Genomic DNA, 19,448 nt, shown 5'->3' with positions numbered 1-19,448 from the left:
AAACCCAACTCGCCAAGGGGCTTCAAAGACTGGCATGGAGGAGCTCACATGGAGATGACAGGCGCCACAGGCCTCAGACAGCTTGTTCGTCGTGGCCCTCTGATGACCGCAGCTGTAAATAAAGGACCGGGCATCGGGGGCACAAAGCATGCCAGGCCAGTCACAGCATTTATTTGACAAGCCCTGGCAGCCATCAGAAAGACAGAAGAGCAGTGAGCTGCAGCCCCTTCACGGCCAAACAGGGACCACCTTTTGTAGGAACATACCAAGAGAGCCAGACCACCACATCGAGCCAGGGTCTACACGCCCCCCTTTGTCCAAACATTGGCAGACTCGATTGTGAAGATTTTTTTCGTGGCCCCTTTACCAGCAGCAGACGGCCACTGAACTCGATGGCCCACCACACCTTTACCAGTTTGAATGAAATATTTGATAAGAGTGGTGGTCTCGGACCCCCAAAGGATCTGAATGGAGGTCTCAGAGGTAAAGGAAAGCAGCAGCTTTGGAGATGCCAGTGAGATGAGCCCTCGGGTGGCACTAACGGCACGAAACCCCGAAGTTGGCCCACTCTGAATCCCACCGTGTGGCTACCAGCCATCTTTGATCAGCCGCAGCAGTCGCCCTCCAATGAAGTAGGGGGGCTACAGTTCAAGATTCCAGGGTCCGAGCTTGAGGCCCCCTTGATCAGGGGCACAGCAGCTCAATAATGAGATGTGCCACCTGCCCCTGTACAAGTGGGTGGGTGACCCTCATTTCACACACACCCCCAGAGACCACGGGCTCCAGCTGTCGCCGCACAATAAGTCTTTATTTCTTAGAAAGGGGGTTTAAAGTGGTGGTCCTGAACAGCATGAATACCACAAGGGGTCCCGTTTGGCATCGTCCTTGCGTCAACACCAGGAGGAAGAGGAGGAGGAGAACGTCAAGAAGGGCACCGAGTTTTAGCAGCATTTCATTGAGGATGCCCACCCAGCCAGGTGGCACAGGTGCCCCACAGTGCCCAGTCTCTGCTCTTCTGAATGAGGCAAACTGTAGTGTCTTCTTAAAGTGCACTTTGCCAGTTTTGATCAAAAACAATAAATAAAAACAAACAAACCCACCCACCCACTAACCGCGACCCCCTTCGTACTTCAGGAGCGCCCACTCGGTGCAAATTGAAAGTCAGTCACAAATCAACGCGTCGATCCCTGAGGGGGTCTGGGGGTCCCAAGCCTTCCGTCCTCCCCTACGACGACGAGACCAGCCATCCTCGGGGGGGACGCACCCGCTGTCCTTGGCTGTCCCCTGCTGGGGGCGGGGCTCAGCAAGTGACCGCCCGTCATTGTCACAAATGCGGTGGTCCGAGCCGGGCTACCTGATCCTGCCGTTGGGCTTAACGGCCCCCAGTTCCGATTTGGGATCGGGCGACAAGGAGCTCCACTCTGTCTGGGCACACAGTCTTAGCGAGGGGCAGGACGTCGGGGTGGTGGCACACATGTCATTAGTCAACCAGAAGGCCCCCACGCTTCTGTCCACCCAGTCCTGCAGCTGCTTTCCCACCAGCTGTGCGTTGCGCTGCGCCTGCTGCCAAGGGGCATCGTTGGGGGGCAATTTTAAAACGCCCCTCAGCTGCTCGAAGGTCTGCTCCATGTACACATTCCCAGGGGGGCCGGCGTGCACCCAGCTGTCCTCATCTGAAACAAACAAGAAAGGCGGCACACGTTAGAGACCCTCAGAGCACGATGAAGACCCCTGGGGCGCGACCGTCGAGTGCCACCCAAAAAATGAGTACCCGCTAACCATCTCTTCTCACCCGCTGCTAAGGGCCCGGGTTAAAAGCAACACACCAACCACTAAGGTGGTCTAGAGAGAGGTGGACAGGGCAGTCCAGGGCCTTCATGCCACCCACCAAGCCAGTGAGCACTGGCCAGAATGCCCCTTCCCCTGGAGACCCCCACTGCCCACCTGCACGATGCTCGGTATGTCGATTAGCCAGCCTGTGCTCCAGTGCCTGCCAACCTCTGGCATGACGCTCGCCATAAAAACGCTCTGCAGCTTCAGTGCCAGCCCCCCGTACTCGGGCACTTCAGGCAGATGCCAACATGGTGCTGTAAACGGGCTCATCTGTTGGTTCTCTGAACCCGTCACTTACTAAATGATGGATGCTGGGCAGGAAGGAACGTTAAAATGTCACAACTGTCACCAGCCCTATGAAAGTCACCTGGCTGATGTCATCCGTCACTCAGACTTGCCCTGCCAGCTCCTATTTTAATGGCCACTAGAGGGCACCAACAGACAACTTTAAGATGCCATGGCAGCGTCCACTGGTCTCATTAAAGGCACCGTGAAAGTGACAGTAGCGTCTTCAGAAGTCACCTTCATGATGGCCTCGACTCTGGAGAGGAGGCACTGTTGGCCTCTCAAGTGTCGTGGCTCCCTGGGCAAGCCCCGTGTGCGACTGGCACAGACCCTCATCATTTGATGCCAGCACTCGAGTTGGACTCGAATAGCATCACGGTGGTCTTCATAAAGCCATGGACTGGATGCCAGCTGCCAACGTGGGCATTTCCATTCTACTCTTGTCGATACTTTCAGATCCAAATGCCCATCGCAGAAAAGCTTAAGAGACAGAAAGTGTGCCCGCTCAACGCTGAAAGGTGCGCCAGGCTGATATTTACCAGTCACTTTGTTACTGCTTCTTCACCACTTCTTCAATCCATAAAGCTGCCAGGCACCTACTGCAGTGAGTAGGCGCTGCCCACATCTATCTGGGTCAGGTCTGACATAGTGCCCATTCCTTATCCTCATTTGGTTTACCAGCTTGTTATAAGTGTGCCCACATGGTTGGGTGCTAAAATCTCCAAATGCCATCACCTCCATATGGCCCAGGACCTACACGGCTGTTGGTGCCATCACTTACCTTCACAATGGACCAACAGCAGCAGTACCTCAGGACAATTCTCTCTACTGTGCCAACCCCACCAACAAACAGAGGGAGAGAAGAGTGGCACTAAAGACCACCAGGGTCTTCCAGATGGCTCACCGCTTCAAAATTCCCGACTTCCTGAGACAGCACTTCAAAGACACCCTCCAAGCCCACCATACCAAGGGGAGTGGCGCACGACTGCGAGACCACCCACCGAGGAAGGGAAATTCCTGCCTCCACTGGCCAGAGGGCAGTGGCACCTTAGCCAATGAAGGAGACACAGAGCTGGCATCACCCTCATTTCAGGGACCTCATCAGGAACGAGACATGTGGCAGCCAAGAGGTGTCACGTGTGTGGCCCAGCAGCGTCCCGAGGTGTCATCTGGTATTACAGTTGGCACTGACCCGGGAAGCAGACTCTGTCAAGCTCCAACCGTAGTTGTGCCATCGGAATCGTTCTGCGCAGGTCTGAGCGACTCTCCAGCGCCAAGACGAATTGGCTGGTTGGCATCCTGAGGCAGCTCAGTTAAGGCTGCAGTGACTTCTGAACTGTCTGCTGCCTTACGCCACGTCCTCAACAGGAGGATTACGGGTACACCCCGGGGTGGCACGTGTATCAAAAGGAACCCTGTCTGCGGGCACCACACTCCTAGCACGTCTCTATGCCCACTCACTTTGTCACCTGCACACAGGAATTCCACATACGCGCAGCACAATAACCAAATGGTTGGTTGGCATCCTGCTTCCTTTCACCTCCAGGTATTTTAGAAGCATCTTGGCATAGACAAGTCGGGCACAGGAGATCCTCAGCAATGGAAAAACAGGGCCAAGCGCCACAAGGCTGGCAACTCGCTTGGAGCAGAAAGTTAAGTGACGACATCCTTTACTCTGAAGGGCGCCTGCAAGGTTTGTGGCTAAAAGCTGTGGGCAGTGAAACTCGTGCTGCACAGGCCTCATGCCCCTCATGCCCCATGGCATCACACAAGCAGGCAGTCAAAGTCAGACAAACAAACCTACAAGGCAGAAACGCTGACGGCTCAGGTGACGAGGGTCAAACCGAGGACCGAATCACACAGGTGTGACATCGGGGACCCTGAAGGACATGAAATCCAGGAGTGTCCGTCGCGATGGCATTACACGGGCACACTCAGGACCTGGGGGACCTCAATGGCAGCAGTCACATGTGCTCCGTGAAGGGCAGCGCTGCATGGGTAGTTCTGAAGTGTGCCAGCCTAGCAGAGCTCCGCTGAAGCTGCAGGTAGGCAGCCAGAGGGGTCACCACGCATTCTGCTGGCAATTAGTGACCCTTCCGGTGGTCCTCACAATACTCGCCAAACACACCCAGCTGGCACAATGCCATCAATGGGACTTTATGAACTCGGTGCACTGACAGGGGGCCTGTGATGTGCACAGACGTTAGCTGGCACGGGAGGACCACCTCAAAGCTGGCACTCCACGTCAGCCTGTGGTGCCAACTGCACCTTGTTAAAATGACAAATGACTCCGCGTCCCAGCAGAGGGACTGAGCGGCAGCAGAGCAAAGGGGGATCAACCAGAAGACGGCAGAATGGCCTCTGGGACCCCCGACACAAAACCAGGAGCTGCGCGAGTGGGCAGCAAGACGTGGGCAGACTCAAACACACGACGTATAAATGTCACGGGGTCTGGTCTCCCGGTGGGACCTCTCGGCGAGTTGGGGACACGTCATCGTGACTCCCACCGTTAAACTGGAGCTCCCCGAGTCCTCTGAAACGACCAGGCGGGTGGCGCCAACACCCATCCTTCTCTCGAAGGTCACCCACCACAAGAGACCCCCTGCACCCGTCCGTGTCCTCTCTACCTCCGATCCTGAGCGCGAGTCTGGGGTCTCATCGCGTCTACCGGACCCCGCCGGAGCAGGCATGGCTTTAAAAAGTGTCACTCACCCTTGCGCAGAGGCTGACGTCCCCTGAATGCAAGCGGCATCACCAGGAAGCGCGTCTCGGCGATGGGCTCCCAAAAGCGCAGCATGCGGACGGTCCAAGTGCCAGGCCGTAGGGGGCGCTGCAGCGGGGGCTTGTACTGCGTGAACTCCGCTTCGGAATCCACATTGATGTCATACGAGGTGGCCACCACTTGGATGGGGTCAATCCACACGATGGTGGCCGTCAGATTGGGGCCCCGCGCCCACTTCTGGATCGCGACTGGCTCGTCCAGGGGGCCCAGGACACTGCCAAAGTTCCGGAAAATCCTCTCTTTGGGGTCCCATTCTGTCCCAACCTACAAAAAAAAAAGTGCCACCCGTCAAGCAAGAAACAAACAGCCGGCGTGACCACCTGCACCTAAAGCAACAGGAACCCAGAACGTTACCAAGGCCTGGGCACGGCGGGCACCTCCTGAACTGTGGCGTAGCAGCACTAGGACTTCGAAAATATGAAAGCACGGGGCTATGCCAACAGCAGCAAACTCCAAAGTCTAAGCTAGTGGCAGCAAGATGCCACACTTGACAAGACCCATGTGATGGCACAGTACTGGGCCACACCCAGCCTGGCACCTTCCTCTGTGGGTTGTGCTATGCCAATGAAGAAGGTGGCAAGAGTGGGAGAAGGAAATAATAAAGAAAAGTGCCATAAACATTAATAAAGTGGCTTGAAAGGAGGGAGGTGGACCAGGATGGCAGCTGAACGTGGGGCACACAGAACCATAGGTGCCCATATCACACCAAGTTCAAAGGGCACACTAGCCTCAGAGGCACATCCATGGGCTGTGGAAATGTCCTCGGTGACAAAAGCCAACAGCTTAATGGGGTCATGTGCCATAACACAAGAGTCACACAGGCCGAGTGCTAAGTGACACTCCAGGCCAGGTGACAGCTTCATTTGGACCTCCGAGGGCTTTTTGCAGACTTGTTTCAAGATGCTCTTCCTTTAATTGTCACACACATGGCAGATGTCACCAGTCATATGCTGCCAAGGGTAGAGGGGACACCACTGGCCAGAAGCACCAGCACCTCAAGACAAGGACACCTTCTGAAAGCCCTTCTGGTGTAACCCAGCAGCACGGAGCCCTGGACGAGATGCCAGACCACCGTCAAGCCCACAAGCCCACCCAGGCCAATGAGCCCGACGCACACCCCCCTTAGGGACGAACAAAAGGGGTTAACAGAACGTGTCACGGAGCTGCTGGCTTCCAACACTTCAGTGAACTGAAAGGACACAAAGTGCGCCAGCCTGACACCAGGCTCAACGAGCAGATGGCAAACACGTCCAGGAGACGCCACCCTCTGGTCCTTAATGGCAACGGCGTGACACCGCAGTGCTCGGGGCGTCCAGGGGTCTTACCTCCAAGTTCCTGAGTCGCTCAAACTCCCTCAAGCTGCTCTCCAACTTCAGGTTGGCATCTGGCATGGCCCAGACTTCCAAGGTCTCCCGCCGATTGGTTCTCACGTTCTGAACTTCCTGCATAACGAGGTAACCCTGGAAACGATCGCTGAAGAAGTACAGGTGGACAGCAGTGGGGTAGCCAATGGGCTCAAACCTGCAGCAGACAGACAGACGGTCACCAGACTCGCGGACCCCCGTCAAACAAAGTACGGGCGCCACACACCCCCACAATGCAGCAGGAGACACCCACTAATGGCAGTGAACATTCAGTCCGATGAGTCCGGTGCCCAGCGGCAGAACACACCCTGTGGAGACCACCAGGGCTAATGGGGTCTTCCCTGGAGCAAAGACCCCCCCCTTCCTATTTTCAAGGTTTGCCCAGATTAGCTGGCTTTGTCTCTGGGACGAGACCACCATCATCTCATCATCTGATGCCACCCACTAACCCAGCCTTTCGTGCCTCATGCCCAACCCATCACTGCCAGCGGGTCTTGCTCTGAACACAACATTCTGCCACAAAGGAGGGGCTCAGCCAACACACCCACCCACACACACGCCCTGGCCAAAGAGCCTTTGAGAAGACATCCACTCAGGGGTGGGCTGCTGCCTGGGACCCCCGCCCCCTTGTAGCCACACTCTCCTGGTGCTGGCTGACGCAGCAGACCCTAACCTCATGAACGAGGGGTGGTCCTAGATAAAGATGAGCGCAGTAAACCCTGTCATCCATTCAGGATCATTCTGGCCATGAGGGGGACCCCCCACTCCATCACATGGCACCCCAAACCCCCCCCCCGTCCCCAGCAGGTCAACTGTAAACTTGTCTATCAAGCCGAGCTGCATGGCTTTGAGACATTTGGGGGCTGGGCGATGTGCCAACTCCACATGGCAGAACCGGGCCGGGATTTGAGCCCAGGTTGCTGTGCTGCCAATAAAGGCCTAGAGTGCCCGAGAGCGGCGGGCGTACCTGCACACGTCTTGGAGGTCCCGTCTCGACTGCGCTTTGTGTACCCCGAGCCTGAAGAAGGAGCAGTAAGCCGTCAGCGTCGCGTCCTTCAGGGCGTTCACGCCGTCCTCCTTCTCAAAGACGTTCTCCCAGTAGGCCTTCAGTGCCGGAGTGCTGGGAGGGAAGTTTCCATACAGGTGGGAATCGAGGATGTCAATCGCTTCCTGGTTCACCGTCGATTCAAACTTCCGTGCGAAAAACGTGGGTCTGGTCAACTGCTGTGGTCAGAAAAGGAAGAAGAAGAACAGCTAAAAGGGAGCGAGCGAGCCCACCATCGTCATCGTCACCCGCGCAGGCAGGAACAAACGGCCAGCAGAGCACCGCGAGGACTCGAGCCGCGTCACATTAACCAACTGCCCACTCTGCACTCCCCAAATAAACTGAAGGGTGACGGAGGGGGCTACACAGAGTAACTCCAAAGGGGCCGAGGGGGCCGCGGTAACCCACACTGCCCTACAAAGGCCGAGGTGCTCTTAGGTGGCAAGCGTGACGAGGACCAGGCAGGAACGGCAAATCGGTGACACAGTACATGACCAGAGGGCCAACACTACGGGGGCTCGAGGGGCACAGAGAAGTACAAGCAGAAATGACCCCACGACCCGACGCTCGTGTCACAGAAACTCGCAATGGAACCCTGTCACAGTGCAGGGCAGAGGCTAGACAGATGTCACCGTCACCGCAAGGTTAACCTCCACTCTCTCTGGTCCTCCCCGGGCCACCAGACATCTACTCAGGCCTCATCCCCGGTCTGCCACCTCGCCTCACACTTAATGCCCATCATCGTCATACATGAAGGTACCTCAAAGTGCCCCTCAGTGACCTTCAATGACAACGTGGGGTCAGGTGGCCAGGAAAACAAAAACTCCAGCTGGCCCAATAAAATAAAACTTGTGGGGCTCTACAGGCCAAAAGACCCTCCGGACCCCCCGGGCCATCTACTGCCCACCTCAATCGCCCACAGCCCACTCTTTCAGACACTTCTACTGCCGACGCCAACTCCTGAAAGTTCTTCTGGGCAGGACCACACTTCCCTCTGGGCACTGCCATGGCCAGGTGCCCCCCCAGGGCACTGTCCTCATCGTGACACACAAAGAGACACCTGCACATCAAATAATGCCGAGTGCTGCCCGTTATGAGCACCCGTTGACACAAAAGCCCCCCCACCCCATCCTCTTCGTCACTTTGAAGAAGGCCGCAGAATAAATAAGACTGAGAAGATGACGACGATGCCAGTGGCGGTGCAGTGGTATTGATATACCGGCTGGCAGCATACATTGGGCAGTTTGTTTGGTGTATGGCATGCGGACATTTCCATCTCCCAGCACAGTTTTGAATGTTAACAGAGTCCATTCCATAATTGTCACCTGTGCCCCCAAGACGAAGAGCAGCCCACCCTGCGGAGGACGAGCAGAAGGCTGCACTCACCTGAATGCGGACGAGATCAGCCGGCTTAAAGTCGTTGGGCGAGCAGCCGCACCAGTCCACGATGTGCTTGTACTGGCACTTGCAGCCCAGCTTGCGATTCCAGTTGGTCACCCGCAGGTTGTTGTCCACCAGCGTCTCACACATGTGACTGTTGCCCAGCACGGTGTGGAAGAAGGACTGCGTTAGAAAAACGGACAAAGGCGTTCAAAGCTGAGGTGGCACCCGCGTCCCCCGCCCCCGCTGCTAGACACTCCAGATGCCATCTAGCGTCCTGAAGTATCACAGCGTCTGCCAGGAGGTGGGCACCTCTGGAACGTCGCGACAAGGGAGGACTCGAGCCGAGTGCCCACACTCAACGTCAAACTCTTGGTCGTCTGCAGGCAGGACATGCGATACGAGACACACACACACACACACACACACATGGCGGGCGGGCAGGCGGGCGACACCCGGGCAGACCTTCTCACCTCGGCGGGCAGCAGCGCGTACGTGTAGAACTGCTTCAGGCTGCTCACCAGCTCGTCCTGCGACTCCACCACATACTCCACAAACAGCCTGGTGAGAGCAAACCAGTCGGAGCCCCCCGACATGTCCAGGCCCAGGGGGATGCGCCGCTCTCCCAGTCTCCACATGTGGGAGTCGCACTCGTGGAAGAGGCGGTCGAGGCCCTGCTTTTTAATGAACCTGCGGAGCAACCAGAGACCATCACTGGGACTCGTTGAAAACATCTTAGGACCACCAAAATCTCCATCGTCCACCTTCACTCACCAACATGCCCGACAGAGTAGACCACCAGAAAAGAAATGCTTGGGGGTACACTCATCCTTTTGCTCTTTAAAAGGACCACCTCTAAATGCCACAAGTGACTCTTGAGTTGGCGCCACCGATGGTAGCGCCAGCCCCGTGGGTCGAGATGACATCAAACCGCCAAGGAGATCAAGCCTTCAGTAGGCCCAGCGGGCTTCGGGGGTCACCACATTTCACGAATGTGAGATCTGCGGACAGACACGTCACCCGCAGCGGGGCCTTCAACAGGGAGCCTGCCTGCCCGCCCGCTGCCGGGCACAAACTGGACGGATGAGGATCAAAGGGACAGGATTGGCATGCAGACTTGACACGGAGAGACCAGAGCTGACCGGGTGCACCAGCCCAGTGTGCCACCCTCCGCTAGCCCTTACTAGGAACTAAGAAACATCGAGAAGACCACCGGGCGTTACCTCGCATTTTCTCGTCCATGAGACTTCAGGTAGTTCTTGTCTCGGTACTTTGACAGAAATGCCACAAGCTCTTCATTTGTTCTGTTTTTACCCAAAAGAAGAAAAGAAAAGAAAAGAAAAAGATTAAAAATGAAAAGGAGAGCTGGAATGAGGAGAGCAGAGACCACCAGAGCGCCTGCCAGCCTCGTCTGACTGGCAAGGTCCGAGGACACCTGGGACTTTTGAGATGAAATCACGTCACCAACACACGAATGACGTGTGGCACGACTCCGATGTTGGCACACTGGCACAGAGTGAAAAGCTTTTGCTGAGGGGACAGCCAACTTGGCACTCACCTCAATACTAAAAATGTCGCAGGGCAAAACCCACGAGTCGCTCTCAGTGTCACAGCCATGACTGCTGATCTGCGCCACACACACACACACACACACACACACACACACACACTCCAGTCTCTTCAGTTCTCCCACTGCCCTGCGATCTCAACACAACATTTGTGACTGGCATGAATCAGCGTCTTGCTGCCATGCACTTTTGTCGAATGCCCAAGCTGCCCACATGTCTTGCCAAGCCCAGCCTTTGCCCTTCTCGGTCTGCTTTGGCTGATAAGTCAGTCCTTGAATGAAATGGAGGTCTACAAGTGGCTCTGCAGTGTCCCCTCAGTTTCTCTCTCGTGACCCGAGACCCTCAAACCCCCTTGCACTTTTCAGGGCACAGTATTGGGATGCCTGGCATCGTACCTGGTAGGGAAGTCGGTGGCGCTGAGGTTGATGAAGTAATCCCACTTCCACTCCTTCATGTCCAGCAGGTCCTTCATACTCTGCAGGTAAGTCTTCAGCAGACTCGCTCCACCCCAGATGGTCACCATGCGCCAGGGGGTCACTTTAATATTGGGGTACTGCTTGGCAATCTGCAGGACTTCTCTGTGTAAGTAATTGGAGCGCTGCAGAATGAAGGCGGGTTGGCAGTTAAAATGATTTCACCACAAAGGACAAAAACCACACAACATAAAACTCGCCATGACAGAGCTTCTAGTGCCAGCCTGGCAGACACTTTCTTAGCCAGACCCCTCAAATTGCCCTCTTCAGAAATGTCATCAAAGCCCTTCCTGTTGATCTGCCCACCCAGGTCCCATCTTACTTGTACAGATGCACAGCAGCAGGCATGCTGAAAAGTGGCATCACCACCGGGCACAGCAAATATAACGTGGCAGCCCTGGGGAGGACAGTTAAAAACAGCCCCACATTTAACATTCCCAGGGGCCAGAGTCTAACCTGGCAGCACTGGCGCTGGACATGTCACCCAGCTATGGTAGGACCCTCTCACACCCACACCGGGCCCGCAGAAGCAAACCTGGAGTAGCTATGGGATGTAGGCATTGCGATAGTCATTTGTGATTGCTCTCTCTCTACTTATGTGCCATGGCATGCCACCCTGTACTGCATGGTCAGAGGACCAAGTGACGACTGCTCTTCTGTGTCCAAATGTAAAGTGACCCGACTTCAGCTCCTGCCTCTTCAAGGACCTTCACTCCAACTCTCCTACCTATCGGAGTGCCATGCTCTCTGGGGTGGCAGCGGGCTCTAAACCCCAGGCTGCTGTGACACTGCTACACTTCCGTTACAGGGACACCAGGCCACAGCCCTGCCCAGTCAGCCAAGGTGTCCCCGTGTCTTCAAGTGACACTGAAGATGCCGCCCACACTTTAAAATGGAGGACACAGCCCCACAAGGCATCTCGTGGCCACGACGTCAGACCACTTCCTCCCCAAGAGCGAGTCTACCCAGTCACCCGCCCTCTAGTGGCTACCGGGCTCACATCTCTCACGTGTTGTGCCCCAGCAGGACACCCACAGGGCACATCCAAACCTCTCCTGTGGTCCGCACGCCCGTCTCCCTGTCCCAGAGGGTCTGTTGTGGGATGTCCACATGGCGCCCTCTTCATTTTATTTCTTTCTAAATAAACATAAGGAGATCCTTCTGGTGAGCAGGTGCCAATCTGAAAGGCGTGACACCAACATGTGACAGAGGGGAACGCTGCTTCAGTCACACGTTTGGCACGTGTGCGTCACTTGCAGTGGCATGACAAACTACATCAAGTCTTAAGATGGCCAAACTACCACCCTCTCTCTGGAGTCTCCAACCCCGCTGCCCATTTGGTTAGGCCAGGATAGGACTGGACGAGTGGGCACAGACTTGGTGAAAGTGGCACATTTGATGGGCCAAGAGCAATGCCTGCAATGAAATTGTAAATTGAGGTGGAGTCGGTGAGCTGGCAGGCTGGGGTGTCCATCTCGGTTCACAGCACTCATCACCGGTGGGTGGGTACTGGGGTATGGGGGGGTTAACAAGAAAGTGACTTTCCATTTTCTGGATAAGCGGCGGGCAAGTCAGGAGTCAAGCCCATTACCAACTGCCAATAACAAGCTTTGTAGTTTGGAGCAAACGCCATCATCGGCAGCAGAAGACGGGCAGTGCAGGTTGGCAAGTCACCCTTGGCCCCTCCTGACCCACCGTCAGGCCTGGACAGAACCATCGCTGCTGCTCACAAGATGAAATCATCAGCCCAAGAGTGTGCCCCGGACTGCCAACCGGAGGACCCCCGCTAAAGAGCAGTGGTGGGATGAATACCCACAGGCACTCGAGTCCACGTTCAGAGTGCAACTTCTCAAACAAACGTGGAGGCACCGATTCTGCCACGGCCACCAGGACGACGGTGTGAAGAGGACCAGGGACACCGAGGTGACGTCTCCGATGATCGACAGCAGCACGGGTGAAGGCCTCTCGTGGCACTCTGGTCACATGTGACAAGCAGGTCCACACACGACACGGAGACCCCGGAAGCCCACATCACAGCGCCTCTCCCTCCAGATGTCACTAGAATGGCATTGAGGGTGGCATGTCAATCAGGACCCCAGAAACCTCGACGTGCACGTGGCCCCCTAGAGGCACAGAAGTCTCCGCCCCCGTAGCCCACCGCGGGTCGTGCTTACCTTATCGACGTGGATGTAGTAATAGTGGTCTCTGTGATAGATGGCTTTCAGGAGCCTTTTCAGCTGCCGGATGGCGCGGCCGTGGACCACCAACATAAAGGCCACCCTCACGGGATTGTCCACCGAGCTGACGTCCAGGTCAACATCGTCCCACTGGATGACCGGGCTAGAAAGACCTGCAGACAAGAAGAGAAAGTGACCCCACGGGACAGGGTCGTGAGCTACGGGGGACCCAAAGACGATGCTCTGGCTTCGCCCGCACACCCACTCCTCCAGTCCCAGGCGGTGGGGCTGGCATGTGACCTCATGAGTGACACTTGGGGTCTGTGACTGATGCTACTGTAGATGTGCAGAGGGCTCGCCAGGGTCACCTGTGTAAGACCCCCGGAGCCAGGCCAGGGGTGCCCAGACACCCACCGAGGACGGGGACTTTGAAGGTCATCCAATTTTGATTTTTTTTCTTTGATTCTGTGACATCATCAGGCTGCAATCCAATCATTTCCTGGTGTTTCTTTGCCATTGGGGTACAGACAGGGTAGGAGTGGAAACCCCCAAGCCCCCCAAAACCTTATGGCTCGTCACCCACCAGGCCACAGTGCCAGCACAGCTAGCGACACCGTCTAGAATTTGGTGTCCCACATAGGGACGACTTTAGAAAGGCCACCCAAAAGGTACCCGGACCGGGACCCCCATTTGCACCCTGGGCCCCAACAACACAAAACGGCATCTGTGAGGTGCCCGTCCCTGCTGGGGTTCAGACGTAACATGGAGGGCACAGAGGGGGCTCCCAGGTGTTCTTTTACACACAAGTGACGGTTTACTTACCCAGCTGCTGGCAGAACTGGGGCACCGACTTGGGCATCAGCTGGTCGGCTTGGTGAAGGCAGACAATGTTGGCGATCTCCTGGCGGCACTGCCTGGAGCTGGCCCGGTTTAAGGCAGACAGGGCATCCTTGCCCGTGATCTTACACTTGGGCACAAAGTCACTGGAGGACTGAGGGGCCCCCTCGACGCTCCCCGTCTCGCCGTGCTGAGACCCCAGGAAGCGGCTCTCCCCCCTCAGGTCGGTAAAATTGCGGCTGCTGGAGGGGTCGTAAGGCATGCCCTCGGCGGTCCCGCCGTGCCCCTGCATGGCTCGGTAGCGGTTTGTGGGCCGTTTCTGCAGGCGCTCCACGTCCAAGGAGCTGGCGCGGGTGCCCCCCGGCTGCTGGACCCCGGGTTTCCAGCGACTGCGCTTGCGGATGGAGAGCCCGCTCTTCCTTTCCCAGCTGACGATGTCCTTCATGTCTTTATTGTGACCGGGCAGCTTTGACCGCCCCGGTTTACCCTGGGGACAGAAAACAGAGAATTAGATGAAGTGAAAAGCAGCGCCAGGCCGAGACACGGGTCATGCCATGTGACGAGCGGACCCGACGTGGCCGAACAATCCGAGACCAACACGAGCCCAGCACGTGACCTACAGCTGGGGGCATTAGCCGTCAAAGACCGACCCCTCCCGGGGGGGCACTGGCATAAGCACGTGTAAAAACACACAGGAGGGCACTTGGGTCACCTCCATGTTGTTAATGGCACCTCTAACCCATGGACCGCTGCCCACCTTCAGCGTCTGCCCCTCGCCCTTTTGAGCATCGAGTAGGCAGCTGCAGGGCCGACCGCTCGATTCGGTGGCACAGACGACACAAACAAAAGGCTCAATCAGGACCCACTGCAGCTGGCATGAAGCGTAGACCAGGCTGGCAGTGCCCCCATCTGTGGCAGCACATCACAAGTGGCCACCTCGTACTGTGCCCACTTTTGAGGCCTCACACTGGACCTCTGTAAATGCCAATACTCCACCCTGAATGGTTTTATACGAGGGTCATGGAGACCCCTGAGCAAGGGCACCAGCAGGACGGGACAGGGCCAGCAGGTGGCACCCAACCAGCCTCCCGGGCACAGCACACTGCCCCGTTCTGGGAGGGTGGCGCCCCTTAGAGTATCTGCTGACGACTCCAGATTAGGGGCCATTCATTAATGGGCAGGCTGGCCCGAGGGTCAACCTTGCAGTACTTTAGGCTCGGACCCCTTTAAAGACCCGCATGCCTTTCTTGGTGGCCACTGTGTTGATTGTCCCCTCCGTCACTTTTAAGGTGGGCATTTATGGGAATGTTATGAGCCTGCAGGTGAGAGCACATCAGGGACAGAGCGCCAATACTCAAGTGACAGCTGACAGGTCGAGAGACGAGCACAGAACCACCGAGACGCCGCTGCCAACACGGCTGGCACATTCATTTGCCACAGCCAGGAGAATAAAAGGTGCCAATTTTCTCTCAATTCTGTCAGCATAACGCAGCAAGCGACGCGAGGCGGCATCACTTTTCTCGACTGGCAGCTCTGTCCCTCGTCAGGAGTGGCACTATGGATCGGAGACGCAGAGACAGACAGACCGAGAGAGAGAGAGACACTTGTGGCCATCCTGGGCACAGATGGGCGGGCATACGGGCAGACGCATGTCATCTTCACTTCAGTGGCCCGCTAAACACTCAAGAAATGGACTCCGGGGACCTCCAGTCCATGCTGCACACCGGACCCTCCTGGACAGCACGCAGCCAGAGCCTCTCCCAGAATGCAATGTGGAAAATGGAAATTGGGGCGGGACAGGAAGCCAGTAGGTGACAGCGGTGCCACCAAACGAAAACGAGACACTCAGCACACAGGTGTAATGGGGACTAAACAAAGACCACCGACGGCAGACAGAATGAAGGGGGGCAGAGCCCACCAGAAGAGGACCCTGGAGAAGGGCAGCCTGCCGGTTGGCTGGTAAGGCTGGCAGGACTCCGCGGGTTTGCGTTGTCTAAAAATCTGCAGGTTTCAAACACAAGCAACTCCGCTTCACGAGTCTCTGGCATCTTCCTCTGCCATCGTCCTTCACACTCGTGGGTGAGGCGGGTCAAAGAAAACTGGCCACCAGAAGGCGCCAACCACTCTGGCACACTCAAAGGGGGCATCAACACCTCCACGTCCCAATGGAAAACAAAAAAAAAAAATCAGTCTGCCAGGCGGACGAGGAGTCTCGGGTACCCGACAGGAAGGGTCCAAAGAGCGGGCAGCGCCCGAGATCAAACTGCCAGCCAGGGTGCACATCACATGCCACGAGTGCCCCCTTTGGTGAAGCCACGGGCACCTCTGTCATTTCTTCATCTGAAAGCAGAAACGTGGAGGCTACGAGGGTCCCGACCCACCCCACAGAGTGGCATCATGTTGGGCCTTCAGCCCACACATCTGACTCTGACTTCACCAAAGACATCCAACTAGGAGGTGAGCCCCCAATTACCGGGTTTGCCCCCCAATCTTCTGCTCGCCAGCTCAGCACAAACGCCCATATTTGTTTGTTCCTTCAAACAGCTTGGCACAGCGAGGCCAACGCCTGTCATCGGCCACTTCTGTGAGGAGACAATCGAGAAGGGAACGGCGGCCATTACACCCAATGGAGGAATGTGGCAGTGCAGGTGACACCGAGCCCAAGTGTGAGCGAGTGCCAGGGACAGAATGACAAGCAATTCAAACACCCAGTCACATTTGGGGACACGTCACCTCTACGAATTCGGCAGAAGGATTGAAATCAAAGTGACAAAAGCAAAAAACACAGCAGCATGTTGTGCGATTGGCCCATGCAGAGTGCCCCCCACCGTGCCCGTCACCTCCAGGCAGTCCCAGACACACAGGAGTTAGAGGACACGTGGGCACCGGTCAGTCACTGAGCCACTCGCTGGGCACAGGTGGCAGCCACAGAACACTGGACGTTCAGCAAGCTGGCACAGAAAACGGGTCAGGAATCAGTCGGACTTTGCCAGTCTCAGGGTGGTGAAAGCAAGGAGTAGGGCAGAGCCCGAGGGACCCCTCCACTGCCAAGATGACCGTAAATCAGCTGCAGTAAAGGGGGGCACAGAATCAGCACGTCTTGGTTTTGTCCTGCCATGCCCAGACCTTTCAGTCCTCGCTCTGCTGAGGTGCCAGCGTCTCACGTCAGGGCACCGTAGCTGCTAACCGTCTCCCTGCTCTTAGATGGAAGACCCCCAACCCCTCAAGAGTTTGATCGTCACGGAGCATCCAGGGTCTCGACGTGTGGCCGACCACCAATCTGATGGGGTGGTATGGCAGTGGAAGACAAGCCCACCCTGCTGCCCTCGTAGGCGGACAACGGTCCTCACCTTTAGCACGGGGGGCTTTCATTCTGCCAGGACACAGAGAGCCTTTGCTGGACCTCAGCTCTGCACCTCTGGGGTCCTAGAAGGTCTGCCAGATGCTGTGCCACCTCAGACTGCCCCGACGAGGACCCCAAACGGCTTCAGCTGGCCCACATGTCCCATTTAAACATCAAAGTGCGACGAGCGTCACTACAGAGAGTTAAGAGACAAGACAACAGGGTGGGCACTCAAGACCACCGCATGCCAGCTAAGGAGTGGGCCGGACCAGCAGAAACGCTCAACTCACTCGACTGGTCACCAGTTCACAAAGTGACAAGGAGGGATATCCGGGGGGGGGCCCGTGCCACCTTAAGTACGGGCACCTCATTAACCAACAACAGCTGCTGAAAAACAAAAAGGGCCCTCAAGAGTGCCATGCCTGGTCGGTCCGTCCTGAAGTGGCAGTGCGGCCCACGTCAGTTAAAACACGGACCCCCTCCATGCCGTCACCTCTTACACCAAAACCCAGGGGTGACCCCAGAGCACCGGGCAGTAAGCAGAGCAGCTTTAGGCTGTGCCCGTGTGTACCCACATAAAAAGCCCTGGAAATCAGACGGCTCAGAAACACTAAACCCCCTTTAGAGCCCCCCGAGATTCAACAGGGGCTTTCGCTGCCTGGCTGTCCTCGTCATTTGAGGCTCAACGTGCGGCGAGTGCTGGCAACGCCAACGGCCGAGAAGAGAAGAGAGCTGGCACAAATCTAATGAAAGGAGACGGGCAAGCAAGCCTGGCACTGCCAAGGTGAAGAAACACACCTTGCAGCAGGATGACCGTCAGCCAAACCCTCCGGAGTCAGGACTCGAAGACACCCCAGCAAGGCGCTGCCAGGGCTCGTCTGTCACAAAGCCACCTGTGGGGAGAGCCCCTTCTCACCTGTATGTGTGACCGCAGTGACACTCTTGGGGACAAGAAGCCAGCGTCTCGCAGCGGGTTAACAAAGCAGGCCGAGCAGGACCCCCCCTACACCGAGCCACGTCTCTCACCGGAGTGGCAGCCGCTCCAGAAAGGCGCTATACGGAAGCATTGCGCTCGAGGCGGCACCCCTGGGGGTCGGGGGGCTTTGACTTCGGTTCTCTTCGCACGAACTTCCCTCAAAGACGAACCCCGTCGGTGTTTGTGGGCGCGCCAGGGAGGCTCCGAAGCGCGTAACTTCCACGACTGATGGATGAGAAGCACCAGGAAAACACGCCGGCCGGCCCCAGCCCAGCCAGCCAGCGAGCGAGAAAAGGCGCCGAGGCGGGTGGTGGAGACGCGCAGCCCGCCCGCCCAGACCAGACCCCGCAGCCCCCGCCCCCGTAACTTGACAAGCGGCAAACTCCGTCGACGTCGCGCGTGCCGAGCTCAAGACACGTCGGTGCGGCTCACTCGCAAACTTCACCCCGCAAAGGCCTCCTCCTCCTCCGCCGCCACCTCAACACAAACCAAATGCAATTAAAGCAGCAGAAACAGGACAGCGCACGATGCACGGCCGAGGACCCCCTTAGAAGCTCGAGACCCCCCAAAACAAGAACAAAAACAAACCATAATGACATTCTGGAGAAGAAGCAAGCGGCCAGCGACACCTCAGCACCGGCGTCGCGTCTTACGGCGGGCACTCACCTCGCCCTGCTCCCCTTCTTCCAGACTCCGGAGACTCCATACCACCAAGCCTTGGATGAGGAGGATGGCTAACGCGGCGGCGATGGCCAGTTTGTAGCGGCGGACCAGTTTCTGTACCCTGACACTCGCCACCATTTTCAGTTCCCAGTCTGGAGGCGCGCCGTCGCTGCGAGGCTCGTCCTCGTGTGGTATGAACGCGCACGCCGTCGTGCCCGCGCCCAGATATTCCCAGCCGCGAGAGTCGTTTACAAAAGTAAGGAGACACTGAGCATGCGCACAAGGCTCCTTCTACTTCAAATACTTTCTACGCGCTGCCTAAAAAACATAAAGGGGGAGGGTGGGAGCGAAAGGTTGGGAGTTCTGTTGGAAATGACGACGAAAATCACAACGACGGCAACCTTCGCGAACGAATTAAGCGGCAAGGTGCCTGTAAGAAATTACCTAAATTCGATGCGGGACGTAAGGCAGCGGCGTGACATTATGATAATTACGGTAAAGGGCGGGGAACTGGGCGTCACCACTCCGACCGCCCCTCCCCTTTATGGTGTACGAGGGCGTGGATCGAGGCCTGGTCTCGGTGGGCGTGGCCTAAAGCCATCGTGACCAGATTGAGGCCTGCCTTTGTCGAGCGGGGTCGCGGGGTCTCGCCGGCCCGACACGAAGCCCCTCAGGCTGAGCTGACAATTCATCCATTTTGTTATGCTGTTGCTTTTAAAGTG

The 19,448-nt window shown here is 56.8% G+C and overlaps 1 protein-coding gene across 1 annotated transcript; it reads right to left on the bottom strand.

Annotated features, from left to right (window-relative positions):
* Positions 1–1,191: 1,191 nt before the first annotated feature.
* Positions 1,192–18,959, bottom strand: xylt2 (xylosyltransferase II). The gene is made up of 11 exons (XM_039740110.1): positions 18,730–18,959; positions 13,730–14,231; positions 12,905–13,080; positions 10,653–10,855; positions 9,913–9,993; positions 9,163–9,379; positions 8,696–8,872; positions 7,232–7,488; positions 6,226–6,421; positions 4,831–5,164; positions 1,192–1,673 (listed from the first exon to the last, which is right to left on the bottom strand). The coding sequence occupies exons 1-11, from the start codon at positions 18,862–18,864 to the stop codon at positions 1,351–1,353; spliced, it is 2,601 nt and encodes an 866-aa protein (XP_039596044.1). The 5' UTR covers positions 18,865–18,959; the 3' UTR covers positions 1,192–1,350.
* Positions 18,960–19,448: the final 489 nt, after the last annotated feature.

This window comes from Polypterus senegalus, chromosome 17 (genome assembly GCF_016835505.1).
Source record: "Polypterus senegalus isolate Bchr_013 chromosome 17, ASM1683550v1, whole genome shotgun sequence".
In the NCBI taxonomy this organism is placed as follows: Eukaryota; Metazoa; Chordata; class Cladistia; order Polypteriformes; family Polypteridae; genus Polypterus; species Polypterus senegalus.
The sequence above is the reverse complement of the archived record's forward strand: the minus strand, read 5'-3'. Positions and strand labels throughout refer to the sequence as shown.

Coding starts and splice junctions, on each gene's coding strand:
- xylt2 (XM_039740110.1), bottom strand. CDS start 18,864: ATGGTGGCGAGTGTCAGGGTACAGAAACTGGTCCGCCGCTACAAACTG. Junction 9,994..10,652: donor GCCACCGACTTCCCTACCAG/GTACGATGCCAG, acceptor GGGTAAAAACAG/AACAAATGAAGAGCTTGTGG. Junction 7,489..8,695: donor CTGATCTCGTCCGCATTCAG/GTGAGTGCAGCC, acceptor TTCTGACCACAG/CAGTTGACCAGACCCACGTT.